At 44.9% G+C, this 20,617-nt stretch overlaps 2 protein-coding genes across 7 annotated transcripts in view; one reads left to right on the forward strand and one right to left on the reverse strand.

Annotated features, from left to right (window-relative positions):
- The first annotated feature begins 251 nt into the window (after nt 1-251).
- LOC138627811 (polyhomeotic-like protein 1) lies at nt 252-11,493 on the forward strand. 6 transcript variants are annotated; one of them, XR_011311415.1, is made up of 16 exons: nt 252-467; nt 1,848-1,960; nt 2,863-2,979; nt 3,243-3,314; nt 4,106-4,234; nt 4,329-4,487; nt 4,581-4,662; nt 5,136-6,070; nt 6,286-6,418; nt 6,512-6,714; nt 6,803-6,893; nt 7,870-7,957; nt 8,757-8,994; nt 9,199-9,406; nt 10,075-11,369; nt 11,428-11,493. XR_011311415.1 is itself a non-coding variant. In XM_069710402.1 (15 exons), the coding sequence occupies exons 2-15, from the start codon at nt 1,850-1,852 to the stop codon at nt 10,224-10,226; spliced, it is 2,718 nt and encodes a 905-aa protein (XP_069566503.1). In that variant the 5' UTR covers nt 252-467; nt 1,848-1,849; the 3' UTR covers nt 10,227-11,493. The 6 variants fall into 6 exon arrangements, 5 of the variants coding, with proteins under 5 accessions (XP_069566503.1, XP_069566507.1, XP_069566506.1 ...); XM_069710402.1 differs by having other exon boundaries at nt 10,075-11,493; XM_069710406.1 differs by having other exon boundaries at nt 8,775-8,994; nt 10,075-11,493.
- Nucleotides 11,494-13,023: 1,530 nt separating this feature from the next.
- The window catches only part of styk1a (serine/threonine/tyrosine kinase 1a), an 8,466-nt gene continuing 872 nt past the window's right edge, over nt 13,024-20,617 (reverse strand). Inside the window, exons 2-10 of the mRNA XM_069710381.1 lie at nt 19,418-19,473; nt 17,103-17,306; nt 16,761-16,982; nt 16,457-16,638; nt 15,461-15,541; nt 15,024-15,232; nt 14,713-14,753; nt 14,438-14,534; nt 13,024-13,469 (exon numbers count right to left, since the gene is read on the reverse strand). Of these exons, the coding sequence (XP_069566482.1) occupies nt 13,274-13,469; nt 14,438-14,534; nt 14,713-14,753; nt 15,024-15,232; nt 15,461-15,541; nt 16,457-16,638; nt 16,761-16,982; nt 17,103-17,306; nt 19,418-19,472 (1,287 nt within the window). The 5' untranslated portion in view covers nt 19,473 and the 3' untranslated portion in view covers nt 13,024-13,273. The remainder of the gene's footprint in view (nt 13,470-14,437; nt 14,535-14,712; nt 14,754-15,023; nt 15,233-15,460; nt 15,542-16,456; nt 16,639-16,760; nt 16,983-17,102; nt 17,307-19,417; nt 19,474-20,617) is intronic.

Genomic DNA, 20,617 nt, shown 5'->3' on the forward strand with positions numbered 1-20,617 from the left:
ATTGAGGTTTTGATTTCCCCTCTTGTGTCAGCTGTGTTTTCTACGCCCCTAAATAAATTTAGGAAACATGAATGTGATGAACTCTGGACCCGTTGCCAGTACCGCGGACCCCCCCCCCCCCCCCCCCGGGGCCCGGGGCCCGGGTCTCCCCCACCCCCCGACCCCACCCGACCCCCCCACCAGGTTCCCCGTCATCCCGTCGCGCCGGAAAAGGCAGAGCCGCCGAGAAAAAAAAAAAAAAAAGGAGGCGTTGCCCTCCGACAACACATCAGCTGCAAATTTATGCACAACAGTAAAATCGGAGCCGCCGCGTCCTGCAGCACCGGAACACCGACGAAGAGGAGAAGCTGAGGAAGAAGAAGAAAAGGCTGCAGCGGGGCTTCGCGTTCATGAGCCGCCGGGGAGGCCGCTGAGTCGCTCCGGGTCGTCGGACGGAGGAGGCGGAGAGAAGCCGAAAGGTACGGACGGTAAGGCGAGAGCCCCCCCCCCCCCACCTCCCCCCTCCGCCCCCCCTCCCCGGTTATTACCGAGCCAGACAGACAGACAGACAGACCGGCCAGCGGCGGCGTGCTAGCGGGCTGCTGGGAGGAAGAGCCTCCGGTGGATCCGGTGCTGGCTGGTCTGAACATGGAGGGCAGCTAAAGCTACCGTTAGCTCCGCTGGAGGTGGAGGTTGAAGGGAGCAGCAGGCTGGTGGAGCCGGGACGGGATGGAGGAGGAGGAGGAGGAGGAGGCTAAAGATCCTGCAGAATAAAACAACCAAAAAAAGCTTGTGAACACCTGAAGTGCTTCTGCAGGATGCTTCTGGTGTAAAATGTCAGTGAGGCAGAAATCCTCCAAGATATTTTTAGATTTATGTGAAATATTTGATTAAAAAGTACAAAAATTATTAAAATGCATTTATTTATTATAAATTTGTTCAGAAACCTGGTGATTATTATGGACTGTTGCAAAGAGGAAAATGTTTTAATAATATATCAGTTTAAGCTTTGTAATTGCAGAACAGACACCAAACCTCTCGTTTGTTTATGTTAATTTAAAGAAAGTTGTCGGTAAATAGTTGGCTCTGACAGGATTAGAATAAATTGAATTAGAAACTCAAATAATTGCATCCCAACATGAATAAATATCATGAATTATACTCTTATTGGAGTTAATTCAACGAAGAAGATTTAAATGAATTTTCCTTTTTACAAATGAAGACCCTGTAAACACCTGAAAATATTCATTTACTGATATATTCGTGTGGAAATTTGAGATTTTCATCCACAAACACATTTATTTTGTGGATTGATGAATCAGAAACTACGTACTGCAGCCTCTTAAATGTGAGTACATGATGCTTTTTCTTGAGTTATTCACCATCGATGAATGAAAAAACATGAGATCAGAAGACTTCAACCGGGTGCTGGGCAAAAATGATGATGGATATTTTTTAAACTTTATTTTTTGCAACATTTTATGGATCAGATAAATTCATTTGGAAAATAAAATGCATCAATGTAAATTAAACGATCACGAAAACACATCCTTTTTCATTTAGTAAGTTGTTCCAGCTTTATTTTTTTTTAACTTTTAATTTATTTAAGTGCACTGGGTGTCTTTGTTATTTTAAGGTGTCGATCTTTATCTCAGTATTTTCCAGTGAATTTTTTTTTGTGATGTCAAAACAAAGAGGTTAAAAACCTTCGTGAGTGTCATCAGTTATATCAGCCGTCTCTGAGGAACGATGTTTGTCAGGAGCTCTGACAGGAGTTTTCTCACCGCAGAGACAAAGTGGTGTGTGTGTGTGTGTCTGTGTCTGTCTCTGTGTTTGACTGATGGACGTCTCATCTGTCTCCTCCGCAGCCATGGAGACGGACGGAGAGCAGAACCAGCAGGGGGCCTCGACCAATGGGAGCGCGGCATCCCGCCCCTCTCCGATGAACTCCATGTCCCTGTATGAACGACAGGCGGTGCAGGTATGTGTGTGTGTGTGTGTGTGTGTGTGTGTGTGTGTGTGTGTGTGTGTGTGTGTGTGTGTGTGTGTGTGTGTGTGTGTGTGTGTACTTGTCTTGTTCAGGTTGTTATTACAGACTGTTTATAAAAGAGTTCGTAGCTTCAGGTCTGTAAAATGGTTCTGATCCAGAAGTGTCTTCAGCTGCAATACCAGCGAGTGCCACTAGAGGTTGGCTCCAAAAAGCCTCCGGCTCCATAGACTCCCATTCAACTTCTCTCATCAAATCCAAAGTGAATAAAATGTGTCCATCAGTTATCTCGGTGTTGTTAGCTAAAGTCACTCCTTCTTATTAGTTTTCTGGAGGTCCATCTGAAAATAATCCCTCATTCATTAGAAAAGAAGATTCAAGAAGACCTGTTTTTGGGGGCGTGTCTGTTTGATTGACAGGCCTGTGGTGCAGTCAGGTTACAGCTATCGGTGGGTGGGGCTTAGTATCGTCAGGTTTCCAATTAGATCAGGGGGGGGACGGGTAGGTGTTGAACACGGCCTGTTTGTGTGAGGACGTATTCGTCTCTATATAAATCGTGATTTACGAGACAAGGTGACGGACAGAAAAGGGATGAATAGCTACTGTAAACGGGGGGGAAAAAAGGAGACGAGATTGAGTCGATGGAGGCCTCGTTGGGTTTTTGTCACCGCGGCGACGCCATCTGTCCGTGTCACCCCGACGCTAATCCGACCTCGCTTCTTTTTCATCCCTCGATTTATTACCGAACGAGTCCCGGAGTCGTACGTCAGGCAGCTGGCGGGGAGATCGTTCATGCTTCCTCTCTCTCCTCCACGTTTTCTGCCATTTTTCCTCTTAATTTGTGTCCCTCCCCTCTTTCCCCTCCCTCCCCTCTTTCCCTCCCTCCCTCCCTCCAGGCCCTGCAGGCGCTCCAGAGGCAGCCCAACGCTGCCCAGTACTTCCAGCAGCTGATGCTGCAGCAGCAGATCAGCAACGCCCAGCTGCAAAACCTGGCCGCCGTGCAACAGGTAAAGGTGTGTGTGCGCCCCCCTCCCCCACAAAAAAAAAAAAAAAATAAATAAATCCCAGAGCAGAATAAAACAAACAAACTCCCACGAACAAAACCGCAGGACCAAAGCTGAGGAGGCTGGAGGCTGAAATTTGGAAAGAAATTGTGGCTCCAACAACCACGTTTGTTTGTTTTTTCTTTGCCCACACGACCGCGTCTGTAAACAGCTCGCTGAAGTTTACTGAAACCTAAAACCTCTTCTCCTCTTCCTCTTCTTCCTCCTCACAGGCCACTCTGGCAGCCAGTCGTCAGTCGAGTCCCTCCAGCAGCAGCTCGTCTCAGACCACCAGCACCACGGCCGTACGTTCTGACTCACCAAAACAAACTGATCTGTTATTTACAAGCCACACCTACTTTTTATTGTTTTTGTAAAACCACAATAACAGTTTCTCCCATTTCAGTCCCATATTTTACAGTTTTCTGAGTTTTATTTTCATTTTGTCATGATCTCCACAAGAAGCTATTAAGTACTAAAAAGCATCTGGTGTAGTTTTATATCTCATCTCTTCAGCGTCTTTCTGCAGCTCTGCAAAGAACAGGCTTTTGTTGCGCCTGTGCCTTTAAGAGGCGTTGATTTCAGTGATGCTCCAGATGCTCTTTTGATTGGCCGACTGCTTTCTGAGTGACGCACACTCAAGCCAACTTTGATGCAAATGTGCCAACCAGTTTTATATAAAAAAAAATGAAAAAAAAGAATTGAAATTTATTCAGCATGGGACCTTTAAATCATTCTTTGAAAACACTCAGAGAACTGTAGTTACGTAACCTTGAGCGCTTTAGCTCCACCCTCTGGTCTCCGCTGTAGCTGACTCTGGGAAATTTAACATGAATCTGCATGCAAGTCAATAACAACACTGTTTTTAATGAATGGATCCGCTGCCGAGTTTGTGACATCACAAACTTACCGAAGTTCAAACGGCTCGGTTGCTTTGTGCATTTGTTTTCAACACTTTCACGGTATTTTTTAGCACCTTACCCTGCTTAATAATAATAATAATAATAACAATAATAATAATAATAAAGAAAAAGAACATGTAAATCTGAATTTATTGAATATGGGACCTTTAATGTTCTTCATTGTTGTTCCTCAGGCCAGTGTAACATCTGGATCGGGGTCCGCAGCCAGCAGCCGTCCGATGGGCGCCTCGGCGACGTCCACCATCAGCCAGTCGGTGCTGCTGAGCGGGACGGCAGGCGGGCAGGGTCAAATGTACCTGAGGGTGAGTTCCACCGGCTCCTACGTGACGCCAGTTCCCCCGTTTTTTTCCCGCGTGTCTTTTTAAACGTCTCTCTCTCCTCCCGTTCGTCCCGCAGGTCAACCGCTCCCTGAGGGCCCCCATCTCCTCACAGCTCATCTTCATGCCCGGCAGCACGGCGACCGCTGCCGTGGCGACCGTCACCCAGCAGCCGCAGGCTCAGCATCAAGAAGTGAATCCGGCCTCCTCGTCCGGCGGCCAGTCGGATAACGACCAGGCGAGTTTAACGTCTTGTTGTCGGTACGCCGATTTCTTTTGCTCGACGGCGAAAACTTTGCGTCACTGTTTTCCTCTGCGTCTGTTTCTCCAGGTCCAGAATCTGGCCTTAAGAGGCGTCAACACTCCCAAAGGTGTCGGTGTGAAGACCGAAGCTCCGGAGAGGAACGACTCAGGTAAACAAGAAGGCAACCTGGGACCGCAGCAAGCTCACCTGTTTGTTCCTCCGTAACTAAAAAGCCCAAGTTGGTTTTGTAATAATCTGAAAATGAGATGTAAAAGCTTAATTTGGATTTCTTTCTTGTTTACTTTTGTAAATCCATCAATCTTATAGCCAAGCAAAAAAGGATTGATTATACTGATGAACTCAAAGTGAGTTACAAGCTGACGTTCCCCCTCCGCAAATGTTTTTATTCTACGGGTCATGACTTTTTCAGATCTCAGCATCAGTAAATGTGATGACATAGACTTGAGTTTTGTGTTTTTAGAAACTCGATAATACCAGCTGGAGCATCGCATTGTCTGATAATATGTCTGTTGGGTTCATGGCGTCTCCACGCTGCCCCCTGGTGGCCGAACACTCTGGTTACGCTGCATTAAATGTGAGTCGAAAACTTAACCTGTGTTTTCTGTTTGTTTGTGTTTTCAGCTGCCTTCTCATTGGTCCAGCCCTCCCACCAATCAAACTCTCAGTCCCCCTCTAAACCGAGCCACACTCAGCCCCAGCCCCCCCACATCAAAATCCCCACCTACCCCCAGCCCACCAACCTCAAAGCCCACCCAGCCTCCTCCTCCGGTGCCTCGTCCTCCTCCTCGTCCGTCACCTCCTCCATCCCTCTCTCCCAGCTCCTGCTCCACGGCACCAGAACCCTGACCACCGGGACCACGGCTCCCACCACGGCGCACACCTTGGTCCTGACGTCCAGTGCCGCCTCTCAGCCTCACGGCTACCCGGTCGGCACGGCGACCATCAAACCGGCGGTCAACGCTCAGACACTGGTGGTGCAGCCGCTGCAGAAGAACTCGCTCTGCGGCGAGAAGTCGGGCCACGGGAACGGACCCGTCCCCATCCAGCCCAAAACCCTGCAGGGCCTCCGCCTGCCGCTCCAGCTGCCTTCGAGGAACCCGCCTCCCATCCTGCCAGCCCCGCCTCCCCCCAGCAGCTCCGCCCAGCCCCCGCACATCCCGGTCCAGATAGTCGGCGCCAGGCAGAGCTCGCTGGGGAACGCCCAGGCGCTGGCGCTGGCCCGCGGCAGCTGCAGCCAGGACGGAGCCGCCGTCCTCACCAGCTCGTCCAGCCTGCTCACCATGGTGGCGTCCATCGCCTCCAGGGAGGGCGGGGTCGTGGGCCGAGGGGTGGGGCTGAAGACGCTCCAGTCGCCCCACGAGTCCCCGCCGCTGGCCCAGGTGTCCCAGGTGCACCCGCAGGCCAATCAGAGCTCGGCGCAGAGTCAGAACGGACCCGTGGGCCCGAGCCCCGCCTCCTCCCAGCCCTCCGCCGTCTCGGCTCCCCCTCAGGAGCAGAGAGGAGCGTCGGCCGGCGTGACCACCAACGGAGACCCGGCGGGGGGTCAAACGCCGCAGGTCAGCTGATCATCTCCTTCGTTGTCTTTGTTCTTATATAAATGAGTTTCTTCGTGTGTTTCTGTACAGATTTTTTTAGCTGTAGAAACGGAGCTAACATTGCTGCTACTCACCATAACAATGCCTGAATAAAAATAACAAACTCTTCCTTCAGCTGCTTTGTTGTCTTTTCATCTGGTCATCTGTTGAATCTTTTTTTTTTTTTTTTTTTCTAGAAACAGATGACCGGCTCCTTAAAGAGAAAATCTGACTCCAATTCAGCCAATGACGAAGATGGCCCCTCCCCTCCGCGGCTCCTGCCAGTCAGAGACCACGCCTCGGTACTCCCGGCCAATCCCGTCGATGCAGGTAACGACACAGAATCGAGTCTGAGATTATTGTTATGATGATGATGCTGCTGCTGTTGAAGAGGAGATAAACACCTCCTCATCTCGCCTGCAGGCTCCGCTGGTCCTCTTCCTCCCGCCTCCTCCTCCTCCTCCTCCTCTTCGTCCTCCTCCTCTCCTTCCCCGGTGCTGTCGGTGTCCCGCGGGTCCTGCGTTCAGGGCGAGAGAGCTCCGCCTCCTCAAGCTGTGGTTAAACCGCAGGTTCTCACACACCTCATAGAGGGCTTCGTCATCCAGGAAGGGGCGGAGCCTTTCCCCGTGCGTACATCCCGTTTGTTGTGTAAAAAAATATATTTTCATACAGAAGCCGGTGATGTGAACTTCTTCCTCTGATTTCGCTCGACAGGTGTGCGGTCCAGTGAAGGACTCGGCCGGCGAGGATTTAACCAACGACAGCCCGGACACGAACCAATCGGAGACTGTTACCACGGCAACAGGTAACGATCTGCTCAGAAAGCGTGAGCTGCTTTTATAGACACGTTTGAAGTACGAGTTGCCATCAAAAAAGTTCAGAGAGGGTTCCTGTTGTGGACGAACGAGGCGTCGCGCGGTGAGCAGGAGGAAGCAACGACCTTCACGAGGAAGTATTCGAAGTGTCGTCTCTTTATCAACGTTAACGTAACCGCTGGTAACGTGAACATTTGTGATTTCACCGCGCACCTGAAACTGGAGCAGAGAAACATCAAGATTTTTTGTGGAAAAAAATCTTCAACATGCCTCCTTACAGCCGAGTGTTCCTGAGCCCATGCAGCGATTTCCACGGATTCCTCTCCTTCTGCTGTGAGCGGTCGTGTTGGAGAACCCTCGTTGCCGTGGCGCCACAGTTCAGGTGGTTTTGCAACTAATGTTTTTCCCCTCCGACGCCCCAGAAGGTTCCCGGTAGAACTCGGTGTCGACTGTCTGACTCTGTGGGGAAGAATTTCACGGTGACACAACCGCCGCCGACGTCAAAGAAAACCCGGCTGGTGTCTCCTGAACCTGACGCGTCTTCTTCTTCTTCTTCTTCGGTCTTTGGACGGCGAAGCTCCAAAGACCTTCACGTTACCAGCGGTCACCAAAACACGTGACGTCGATCAAACTTGGGATACTTCCTCACGAAGATTGTCGCTTCCTCCTGCCTCCCGTGTGCATCATGCGTCGTGTATATCCGAACTGTGTCGGCGGTACTTAGCCAGTTAACCAAATATAATTACTACAACATGGCCGCGGAGGAGTAGATGATTTTACGGTTGTGACCATTTGTTTGTTTGTTTGAGCCGGAGGCGCCACAGGAGGTTTTAATTACGACCTCGAGTTTCCCGCCTCCGGCTGCAGCCGCCGACGTCCGGTCGTGTTTTCTGTCGTAACGTGACACGTTTATTTATACTTGTTCGTGACAGAAACGTCTTCTTTCTCTGAACTCTCCTCCCGCAGTGCTGAAGTGTGAGTACTGTAAGAACTTTGCTCCGGCCAGCCAGTTCAGAGGCACCAAAAGGTTCTGCTCCATGACTTGTGCCAAGAGGTACTTCAAATGCATGACACGTATATACGATATGCAGCGGAGGCCACGCCCTCCAGCAAATCACTGCAGCCACTTTATCTCTTTTTATTTACAAAAAACACACCAAAGTCTCAATTATTTAATCATATCTTTTCAGTTTTGAGTTTTTCCCTGACAAGAAATGTTTATGTTTTTTACGCTTAAAAAAAAAATCAAAACCAACCATGAAATATATACTAGTGTGTGTAAATTTAGGAGATAAACTCTTTATGCCGTTAAAAGCCCTGAGATGTGGTTCAGTGATTCGTTGGCTGGCTGCAGCTGTATATTACACAGCATGAAGTGTGTGCGTGTGTGTGCGTGTGTGTGTGTGTGTGTGTGTGTGTGCGTGTGTGTGTGTGTGTGTGTGTGTGTGTGTGTGTGTGTGTGTGTGTGTGTGTGTGTGTGTGTGTGTGCGTGCGTGCGTGTGTGTGTGCGTGTGTGTGTGTGTTGTGTGTTGTATTAATGTTGGAAAACTGTGACAGCTGCACTTCGTCCTCGACACAGACAGCCACGTAAAAACGTATTTACGACGTCACATGTTTTTTTCTCACGATGTAAACAATGCCCTGTGTGCATTGTTTGTAGCAGAACGTTGTCAGCGTGTGATTTTTTTATTTATTTATGTTTTTACATTCCTTGCTTCTGCTTTTTTGCATATTTTTTCTTTTGTTTTTGTTCCTTTGCGCCGCGACATGCGTGCAAAGAGACAAAAAGACTTGTGTGTGTTTGCTCGTCTTGGCTTCAGTACCGTATATGTCACTCTTTGTCTACGATACAGTATGTATTGGTTCCCCAGGTACAACGTCAGCTTCAGGCAGCACTTCTGCGTGCGGCAGGGCCACGGCCAGCGGCAGGGTCAGGACCACGCTCCGGACCGGGACCGGGACCGGGACCAGGGCCCGGGTCAGCTCTCCAACTCGGACGAGGAGGGAGGCATCGCCCGGAGGAGGGTTCCCCGCAGGACCAGCTCCGAGATCGCCAGCGCCAAGATCGCAGGGAGGCCCATACCTGTGAAGGTGAGGGGGGGGACACAAGTTTTAGAACAAGCTTCTTTAGTTTCTGACTGACTCATTTTCCCATCCAGCGTCCATGTTGTTTAACTCGTAAGTCTATTTGCGTCCATTTGAGCATTTCACGATCAACCGCGGACTTCTGCTGGTTTTTTGTGTTGTTTTTTTTAATGCCTTGCTCAGCGGCTCCTCTGCTCCTCCGCCCCGCAGTTCCGCTCGGAGTCCAGCCACTCGGACGAGGAGTCCAGCGGGGAGGAGGACGAGGACGACCCCAGGTCCCTGTCTCCGGCCTCCTCGGCCTCCTGCCACCAGCCGCCTCCTCCGCTCCCGGCGGAGGGCGCCGCGCCGGGCTGCCCGCCCGCTAGCCCCGCCCACTGGAGCGTGGAGGAAGTGTCGCAGTTTATCTCCTCGTTACAAGGTGGGAAGACGCGACTTTCGCCGTTCACGAAGAGTTTCACACAAATCTGAGCTGTGAGAAACGGAGGCTTGTTTATGGGAATAAATTAATGGGACCGCATCCAAATTAGCTCCGCCCACTTGGCAACTCTTTTAATCCAGCTGTTTTCATATTTATCTTGAATGTTCTGCCTTCACGTTCAAAGGGACTTTTTTCATAATGACCTGCATTCATGATTGCAAGATTGATTTTGGTTATTTATTTCCTTTGTAGAATTGAAATAATTAATCCTACATTTTAGACAATGAAGCATTTTTATTTTATTTTTAATGAATGCAAAAATTTCCAACGTCACAAGTTCAGCCTTTGAAATGTGCAAATTTTCTGCTTTTTATTTGTCATATACGTTTGTATTTTGAACTTTTGTTTTTTTTAAGCATATTGATGCTTTCAAACCGTGAAAACTAATTTTTATACTATTTTCTCAACACAAACTGAACAATATATGAACCAAACTCCACATTTCCAGTAATTTTGCAGAAATAATCTTAAAATATTTGCTTCCTTCTTGTTTTCTGTCGCACTTCTTTTTTCTTACCTCCATTTCTATCAAACCTTTTATCTTTTTTTCCTCTTTTCCTCTCCCTCTTGTTTCTTTCCTTCTTTTCGTCCTCTTTTCCTTCTCACAGGCTGCGAGGAGCTCGCCTCCCAGTTCCTGTCGCAGGAGATCGACGGCCAGGCGCTGCTGCTGCTGAAGGAGGAGCACCTCATGTCCACCATGAACATCAAGCTCGGCCCCGCCCTCAAGATCTGCGCCCACATCAACACCCTGAGAGACTGAAGTCTCGCTCAAAGAGTCCCGCAGGTGAATGTATGCGGTTTCAAAAAACAAACGAAGAACTGCGGCTCGCGGACGGTCGAGTCTGGTGCCGGTTCTCGTCCGGTCACATTTGCACACAGGAGCCATCGTTAAGTTCTTAAGTTACAAACGTGGTCAGCTGTTCCTGCCCAAGAATTAGTTCGTACGGTCAGAAGAAGTCCTGGGAAAAAAAAAAAAAGCATAAATGAAGGTTTGTGAATGTATTTTCAATGCAGATCTCACTTGTTTATATATATCCACAGTATCCGGCACAGGATTCATACATTTTAACGAGTTTTCAATAAAACAGGGCTGCTCCTCTCCTAGACTGTGACGCTCGGTTATACTGAGTTTTTTTTATTATTATTAAATCTCATTTTCCAAGTTGAGTTTAATTAAATAATCAAAAACAAAAGCTGAAGAAAGTCACGATTTCTAGTTTGGCACTCACAGCTTATTCGGGAACATTTAATTATAGATCTTCACCTGGTTAAAACTCCAGTCGGCAATCAATTAGAAGTAAGAAAGAATAACCCCAGAAATTATTTATGTCGATATCAAAGATAAAAAAAAAAAATCCTTTTCTTTAATACTTTGAAAGGAAAAACCTGCAGATGACGTTGCTCTGAAATATGTAAACAAAAAGAAGAGTACTGTGAAGGTTCCTAATTATTTGGTAAGAATAGGCATCGTCGTGCGTAAATACTGGCGCTTTTATTTTGAAAGTGGCCTCTCCTACGACTTAACAGGGTACAGTTGAGAGTACAGGGTACCGGCCGCGGAGTCCAAATGCAAAACCCTCGAGGTTCAAGAGAGCGTTTCATATTTAATGTGACAGATGTCAACACATGGGTTTTCCCCACATCTTATTTTTATATATACGAGCACATCAATAGTCAACAAAAACCCTCCAGCAAACAAAAAAAAAGCTTTTCAAAACAAAACATTTTCACAATAAGAGTTTTACGCTCGAGTCTTTTTAAGCTTTTTACCGGAGGACTTCCTGTTCTGATTATTTATCCGCCATTTTCAAGATTGTTGTTTTATTCAAAGGGTTACAAACAAACAGCTGCTCCTGAGTGTGTGTGTGTGTGTGTGTGTGTGTGTGTGTGTGTGTGTGTGTGTGTGTGTGTGTGTGTGTGTGTGTGTGTGTGTGTGTGTGTGTGTGTGTGTGTGTGTGTAGGACTGCAGCTACACACACACCTGGGCTTGATTACATGAAGTGTAAAAAAAAAAAAAAAAGAAGAAATTGAGCAGCTGACGTGATGATAAGCTTTTATTTTGAAGTGTCTTTAAGCTACACTCATTTAAAAAGAAAAGGAGTCTGGCAGTCACACGTGGACCTACAGTACGACACGAATGACCGTGTGAATGAGAATACTGTTAATAATAAGTGTAAAGTTTGCCTTTTTCTATTTAAAATGCACATTTTGTTTGCCTTGTTTTTGAGCTTTTTACCGTAGGACTTTTATCTGTCATGTTCTTTCTCTCTGTGAACCTCGTGGCCTTTTTAATCTTCACTAGTCTCTGCAGTAGCTTTAGATGAGGACAGTCTATGTTTTTTAAACTGCTTTTCATACCATTCCTTGTTTTATATATTAGTGCTTACTTTTTTACAACTTGTTATTTCCAAGCATTTGACATCCGTTTGCCTTTTCCCCTCCTGAAAAACGGCGTGACTGAAATAGTAGCTACCTTGATCAAGGAAACTTTGCTGTCTTCCGCATAGCTTTTGTCACATAGCGTGTAACCACCAACAGTATTTTAACCTTTCTAGCTAGCTATCTTCGGCTTTATCGTTAGTGACCGTGGCTATTCCAGTAGTTTATTTTTTATTTTTTTTATTTTTAAAGAAAGGATAATACTCTTTGATAGCTGTGAGTTTGTATGTCTCACGTCTTCCCTCCCCCCAGGATTTTGGAGTCTTTAAAACCCAAAAGACAAAAAACAAAACAAAAAAAAAGACCTTGAACCTCATTACCAGCGATGTGAGCCACACGTTAATAAGCAGCTTTGTTCATTTTCAACAATCACTCTCCCACAAAGCAGCACTCTTTTTGTTGTTGGGGTTTTTTTTTTCCTCCACAAACTTAACAGTGAATTTCAATAAAAGCTTCTTCTTTTCTCTTTCTTTAATATACAGAAGCTACTTCCGGGAAGTCAGATGTGTTTGCTTGCAATAATCAGAAAAACTGTAAAATCCTGGAGGGGCTGGGTTTGACACGGGGAGGTTAATACTATCATGCAAATAAATAATCAAGGAACTGTTTTAAATCTGTGACGCCTGCGTTTTTGTTGTTGTAATGTGTTAAAGGTATTCGTTTGTTAAACTGTGCACGGGTTTCTTTTCGGTTTGCACCATGACGTTTCCACACTTGAGGGCTTGTTTTTTGTAGCAGATTGGCTGTTTTCAGCTTCGTAGTTTTAAGGTTTACTTTCTTTATTTACTTCTAATATAAGATCTGAAGCTTGAAATTTAGTTTACAAAAATAGACAAAACATAACTGACTCTAAATTGATATCAACAGTCACTGTTGGATTTCAGCAGCTTATCTTGCCCGTTAGATTATTAACATTAATAATCGGAGTTACTCAGCTCAGTTTTTTTTGTGTTTTTTTCATCCTACAATGAGAGCTAATGCTAAATATATGGTTTAATGTTATCTTTAATTATTGTTTTAATGATGTAAAAAAGTGTTTAAGGCTAAAAACAAGCCAAAGAAATCAGTGACCTCTGGTAGTGATAATTAAAAAAAAGCTGGATACATGTATAGTTTTTTTGTTTTCTTTATATTAGTATTTTTGTTGACAAAAGCCAAAAAGGACATATTTACAGTCAATATATTACTCTTTAAACATATAAAAAGTGATGGTGCTTTATAACTTCCAACGGTAGAAAAAAGTACAAAACATAAATTGTGTTTCTGATGAAGTCCTCTGGTTTGATTCTTCTTCCCATCAGTCCTCCTTTAAAGTCCTTTTATCGACAGCAGCCGATGCAGTCCTGACTGACGTCACTCTCCAGCCAATCAGAGAACAGCATAGTTGTACGCCTCTCCGTATCCCGCCTCCCTCAGGTACTTCTCGATGTTCATTGGCCCGGGCACTGCGAGAACTGTCCTCCCATTGGCTGACTTCTCTCCCGCCCGGAGTTTCCTCCTCAGCTCCGACATGGAGGGGCGCTGCTGTGGGTTCCAGTGGGAGCAGGACGTGATGGCGGAATACCTGCCGACCAGGTTAGAAACAGATAAAACACCGGAAAACTTACCGAAATCACATTTATTTATATATATATATATATATATATATATATATATATATATTATTTATATATATATATGTATAATTTGCACCCACTTTAGAATCCGGTTATTACAGCGTTTAAGCCGTGACGTCCCGTGGACGGTTGGTACAAGCTTAAAGTTGAACTAGTTAGTAAATGTTAGTTTAAAGACCATAAAACTTGGCGATATTATATATATATTAATATAAATTGTTTTACCGACTTTATAAATAATAATAATAATAAAGCGTTTTAAATGTGTCGGTCGGTCGGTTGACCACCGGAACTAGCTTAAATCTTAGAAGAGACGTCACGTGCAGATTTCGTGTCGATGACGTAATTCCCATCAGCTGATCAGACCGTTTCTTCAGGTTGACAAGAGCTTCTCGTTTAACAGTACATCAAATCCTGGGATGGTTTTTTTTGTGTTAATAAGTGTGATGTGAAGAATTATTGAGGAGGAAGAAGGAACCGTTTCAGTTTCATATTAATTCTGTGACCAAAACTCAAATTATTTAAATCTCAGTTTGTATATTTTAACTTACAAACTTGATTTTTTTTTTGTTTTTTTTTTATTGCAGTGTGCAGTTTGCTTTCAAAACTGTTTTTTTTTTTTTTTTTTGCTTGCATGATGAAGACGCAAAAAAACCTTCATATTAACTCCAGTTTAACAGCAAGTTAAGTCCCAGAATTGACAGCTTGTTTTTTTTTTTATATTAATAAGTGTGTGAAGATGTCTTTAAGAAGGAAGAATATATTGTAAATATGTCAGTAGAAATAGAGAAAAAGACATGAAACTCCATGCAGCTTTCGGCATCGATACTCTTCTTAATGCAGTCGTACATGAACTTTTTTCCCGGTACCGCCTGCAGCTTTATAAAACGTTGTTTTGTTCTGCTGTTGTACTTACAGCGCGTTGGAGCAGGAGGCCGGCCGCTTCAGATGCTTCCCTCTCTGGAGATGCTGCAGAAGTTCGGTCGCCGCCAGCTGAGCGAAAGGTGGGTCGCCTGGACACGTCGAGAGTTTTTAACGCATTACAGAAGATTTGTAGAAATGTCATCACTATTTATTTTATTTTTTTAAAGGGAGATCGGGCTGTTAAAGTGTAATCAGTGGTTTAATTCAACAACTTTTCTTAAATGTATGTCCAGAATGTAAAAAAAAAAAAATGTTTTAAATACCCACCCAGTGTGATCATTTCGTAAAGGAGGATCCCAAAGGACCATCTATGGAAAGAGAGAGAAATAATGTTAAAATACAACCCCAAGTTCTCGTATTTAAAGTAGAGATATTTGTGTGTTTTCAAACGCAAGATTAAAACGGTTTTGAGCCTTCGTCAAAGGATTATAATATACGTGCTTTTACTTTTCGATCATGTGAAAAACAAAAAAATACAGCTTATCCGTATGTGTGTGCGAGTTCTTCTTTGACGGGACATTTGTTTCATCATCGCCGCATTATTTGATTTTCTCGCAGGACGACTTCGCCGCACTCACGTGTCGCCGCTCTGAGTGACGGCGTTCCCGGCCAGCGCTTCGGGCGCCTGCCACTTCGTCAGCGCCGCGTCCTCCGCTCCACGCGGCGCCCCGGTGCTCCCGCGGTAGGCCGGACCGAGTCCCCACAGCTTGGCCGTCAGATCTCCGCCGACCAGAACGCTGCGAGCGCCCACGTTGCCGTGGACGCAGCGCCGACTGTGCAGGTACTCCTAGAAGACGCAGAAGACCAATTCAGGCACGAAATAATACTGCAAAAAAAAAAAAAAAGTTTATGATAATAGTAGTTTACACTGTACTCGCCACTAAATAATGACAAATTAATTTATAGAAAGACTATGAGATAAACAAGCGGACAGAAAGAGCTCCCGACTAAATAGTTCCCATAAATATAGCGTTTCTGTCCATGAAGCAGACAGACAGACATCAGTTTAACCAACCAGAGCCGAGGCCACTTGTCCCGCCATGGTGAAGACCCTCTTCTCCGTCATGTCACACCGAGACTCTGAACTGGAGTTTTCCTTCAGCGGGAGAAGCAGAGGACAGAAAAAACAAAAGGGGAAAAGTCTGTAAATGTTTTTGACTCCTTTTCTTTGACTCAGACTTCCTCACCTGTCTTTTCAATTATTGGCTATATTGCTCTCTACTGCCCCCTCAAAGGCCAACAGCAGCAACTGCATCATCACAGCAGAACAGTCACCCAGGGTTTGGAGTTCATAACCAATTTATATCCACTTATATAACATCCGATGAACGTTACACAGTCCAGTTAATTAATTATGGTTATGTTTGTGGCTGAGATCATTCATTTCATGGTTTATTGTGGAAATCACGTGTGTTTCTTTGACTGCAACCTCAACTTGCACTAAATTTTATATTTTAGATATTTTATTAATCCCGAAAGGGGAAAACAAATTTTTTTTCCGCGACAGCAGCGTGTGGAGGTAAAAGCAATAACAATGACAGAATAAAAATAGAAGATGTAAAAATATTCAATATAAAAAAATATTAAAATTCACGATATACAAATAAAATAGAATAATATTAAACAAACAAACAGCAGTGCAATGGTGTTAATGATGTATGATGAATTTGGACATTTAGATAATTCAGCACTTTAGACTGCGCTTCTATTAATAGAAGCAGTCTATTTAATAATAATAACAATAAACTTTATTTGTATGTAACCTTGAAAGAAATGCAGCTCAAAGTCCTTCACAGCAAGAAAATTACATTCAGTGTTTCACATAAAAACATATAAAGAAACATTTAAAAATATAGAAAAGAAATGAGATAGCAGATAAAATGAAACACAAATGGAGTCTTTTTAAGACGCGGTCGTTCCTTTAGTGCTGTCCGGGAGCTCAGCTCAGTATTACAGGTTTATATGAAGATTTACTCCCATGTGACCCGAGACGGTAAACAGGTGATCGTACCTGTCTGCACCTCCACAGGAAGCTCAGCAGGTCTCGGTGCCGCAGCTCCTCCACCACCATCGTCAGCGGCGACTCCACCGACACCACGCCGAGCAGCGCAGGTAGGAAGGGGTGCGGCCCGAGGCCCGACACGAACGACGCGAAGCCCACAAAGTGCTGCTGCTCACTGCCGCTCGCCGTTTCTGGGGAGGAACGAGGTCGATAGCAGAATTATAGCGCTGCTTATTTTAAGATTTTATTCACCGGGATTTGACCGTAAATCAAACATAATATATCGATTGGCTTCGGAAGAGCTCGGTTTCACCTCGCAGCACCCTGAGGACGACGTCCCTGTCGTCCATGCGAGCTCTGTAGAGGCTGACCGGGTCTGAGGACCCGACGGAGAAGGACAGCGGCAGGGCCGAGACCTGGCCGAAGGCTCCGCGGCGCCGCTCTGTGGCGGTCTGCGGTACTGCGGCCACAGTAGGCACCTGTTGAACTGACATCGGCAGCTCCTCGTGTTCCAGTGGGTTTATCCCAGGGGGCGCTATTGAGAAAACGAGACAGACACAGAGAAGAATAAGAAGTCTGTATTTGTCGTTGAGAGTATATAATAATAATAATAATAATAATAATAATAATAATAACAGGTGAGGTGCCGGCTTACCGTCGATACCCTGCAGGTGCTGCCTGCGGTCGTGCCGCTGCGTGCGTCCGCGTGACGAGCTGCCGTAGCGTCGCGGCGCCGCGACCCGCTTCCGCCTCCGTTCAGGAAGACATCTCACTATACACAGAGTCAGTAACGTCAGCAGGGTTCCCAGGAGGAGCAGCGAGGGCACGATGATCACCGCCAGGTCATGCTGCGTTACAACTTGGAAGGAAAGAAAGTGAACGTTTTAAATGTCGGATCGTAGGCGGTGGAAACCTGATTTACTGAGACTGCGTCCGAGCCGCTGCAGGTTTTCGGTTTCACCGTTCAGCCCGGTGGGGGAGGGGGAGGGGGGGGGTTAACAGGATGAACATGTTGGCTGTTAAAAACGGTTTCACCTCCTGTTGACAGGATGTTCTGTCTCGGCATTACATCATCCACCATTTACACCTGCGGTGATACATTGATATATAGTTAGATATAGTTTGAGTTTTTAAAGCTCTGTCCGGACGTCAAGGTGTTTTGTTTGTTGCCCGAGCACCGACGGTGCGAAAGCCCGATTGTTATTCAAATGATTATTATTATTATTAGGGCCCGAGCACCGAAGACTTTATTAATCCCACAGTGGGGGAATTTAGTCGTCACAGCAGCATAGAAAAACAAAAAGCTGTACACAATATGAAAATATTTACAAATACATATAAGATATAAGAAATACGATTTATGAGCATTGCTCTTATTTTTTATAGACACAAACAAATAAAATATAAATAAATAAATACAGCTATATTCAGCCTGTCCCACAGATCTAAATGCAGATGTCACGTTTCCTATTGAAACATTAATCTTTTGAACTGAGACTGCAGTCATCCAGTTTCTATTGTTTCTACTTCTTTTCATGAAGTCCCTCCTCCGATGTCGACTCGTCACCCCTCATACAACATTTACCTCCGTGTCACGTCAACTCCACCATTAGATCCATCATCCTGCACGTCTCTTTTGTTGTCGCGTTCCCGACCTTAACAGATGTTGTTTTTGAACAATAAGCTGGAATGTGAAACCCTAAAAAAAAATTCTTTAGGCGTGGCGGTGACGCAATAAGTTGTTTCCTGTCATCTTTCATTATAGGCTTGGTTTGAGATTGAACTTTCAGCTACACTCTTCCACAAAGACGGATTCATCTCCGTGTTTTGTTGTTGAGCTTTCTCATTCTTCTCTTTTCGTACTTGAACAAATATTTATCTTCTTGTTGGCTTTCTCAGGAAAAACCAGCTGGACGTGTTAACGTGGCCTTAAAACACGTTGTGGTTTCTTTGCGTGTAAATAGATTTGCGTCATAAACTTCCATTTTAATCGTAAAACAATTTTGCGACAGAAAACTTGTGCCGTAAATAATATTTGAAGTTATTTTAGCAAGGCGGTTCGCGATCAAGAAAATTTTGGTCGACTAGTAATCGTCATGCAAGTAATCTGCAATTATCAATTTTAATTTTCTTTTTCTGTTCATTTTATGATGCTACTATGAGTTAATCATAGTTTAATAATTACGCATACGTCTTCCCTCCAAACTAAAGATATAACGTGGAAATAGTTATATCTTCCAGCAGTTTTAAAAAAAAGAAGATGAATGGAAACAATTATGCGAAAAGATTGTAGTCAGCTGAAATGTGATCATGTGATTACGTAATAATTGTGACGCCAGCCAAAAATATAACGGAGGCAAAACTTCTTAACTGATGAGCTCTTGTTATTGTTTCATTTCGTTGTCAAGCGGGTAAATTATAGATTAATAAATAAAGAACATCTGTGATTTATTTTGACATGAATGTGAAGTTTCACCTCAAAAACATCTGGTTGTTTTCAAACCACCTGTTTTTTTTTGTTTTTTTTTACCCTCCGTGTGTGATTTCTTGTAGCTCCTTCACAATAAAAGCGCTGTTTGTGTTTTTTCTACCGGACGGTGCGGGTGGACGACAGTCTCCCTCATCTCACCGGTCGGCGCGACGCCGCTCGCTGTGTCCGTTTTCAAATGAAAAGCCCTCTAGTGTTTCATACCGACGTCTCCAGCCAAGTGCCGGGTTTTGTTTTTATTGGACCTCGTCTCGTAATACGAAGCACCGACCTTTTCCTTCTCGTGACGTCACGGACAAATCTTAAATACGATCATATTTATTTAACATTAGCTATCAAACACGACACTTTTCAGGTTTGGAGCTTGTAAAGATTGAAAAAAATAGAGGGGGGAGGGGGGACATGTGTGAGGAGGAAGGAGAGGGGACAGGTTTGATGATGAAGAGGAGGAGGAGGAGGAGGAGCAGCTTTTATGGCCTTACTGCAGAGGGTGTCGTCGGCCGCGCACAGATTATCGGCCGTGGAGTTGGATGACATGCTGCGGGAGGAAAGAGGGAACACGGATCAACGTTACTATCGGCTCGGAGGAGGAGATCAACGTTTCACTCTGCTCAGCAGCAAACTCAAATCCTCGCAGCTCAGTCATGCAGCTCGTCGCCTCTCTGATAACCGGGCGGAGACGCTCATTCAGAGGTTGACTGTCAAACCTTTAGTCAATATTATCTACGTTTACACAACAAATATAAAACTCTCACTTTTTCTTCTTTTTTTTGACATCTGGTAAATAAACCCAGCAAATATAAATAAGGAGGTTCGATGGTGTGTTTTTGGTTCATCAGGTCCTCTCGGCACATTCACCATCCATTCAAACCTCTCAAATCAGCACGCGCAGCGTACGCCGCACATATTTCAATCTAAATGTTTCAGAGAATTTGTATTTATCGTTTTTGGAAAATTATTTACGACGCAAGAAAAATTCCCTGAAACTGCACGACAAGGCAATTACTCATAAAACCATTAGAAACACCGAAAACATGAAGCAAAGGAAAAAGGACATTTAAAAACAAGTGATTAAAACCTCCGAAGTCGAGCTGTCTTACTTTTTACAGAGACCCGTGAACGCACCGCTACGCTAGTCGAGTCTACTGAAGGAGATTGTTTTTAGCAGTTTTTATTTATTTGTTTAAAGCCGTAACGCGACTAACAGCAACTTTATTGGCAGAATAAGGGAAGTAATGAACATGGCGTCTACAGAGGAAGTGACGACCAACCGAACGCCAGCGTTTTTCATATTTGATCCTGCGGTGTTTGATCTGCGGCGCCAGATTTCACATTCAAATCAGGAGGTTTAAAAAAAAAAAAGGGGGAAGAATAAAAAAGCCCACGTGGGATTTGAGGAGGAACAAGTGGAGGCACGTAAACGGTTCTGTCCTCCTCGCACGGCTCATTTGTTAAACAAATGTGTCGGCGTCAAACGCCGCTCGCCTGAGATTCATGTTGATCCACAACGTTGTGAAACCAGAGATGAGAGAACGCAGAAATCACTGCTTCTTTTCCTAAGATCAATTTTAAGGTGTCAGAATTTGGGTTATTTAACTTGAAGGGGCAGTATGTAAAAAAATTAAATGAAATCCTAGAATCATTTTCTATGTTTGGTGGCGGTGTTGACTCACTTTCTCGTC

This window comes from Brachyistius frenatus, unplaced genomic scaffold, assembly GCF_029030835.1.
Source record: "Brachyistius frenatus isolate BFR_SWC_R1_liver_20210118 unplaced genomic scaffold, ASM2903083v1 Contig_91, whole genome shotgun sequence".
NCBI classification, from domain to species: domain Eukaryota; kingdom Metazoa; phylum Chordata; class Actinopteri; family Embiotocidae; genus Brachyistius; species Brachyistius frenatus.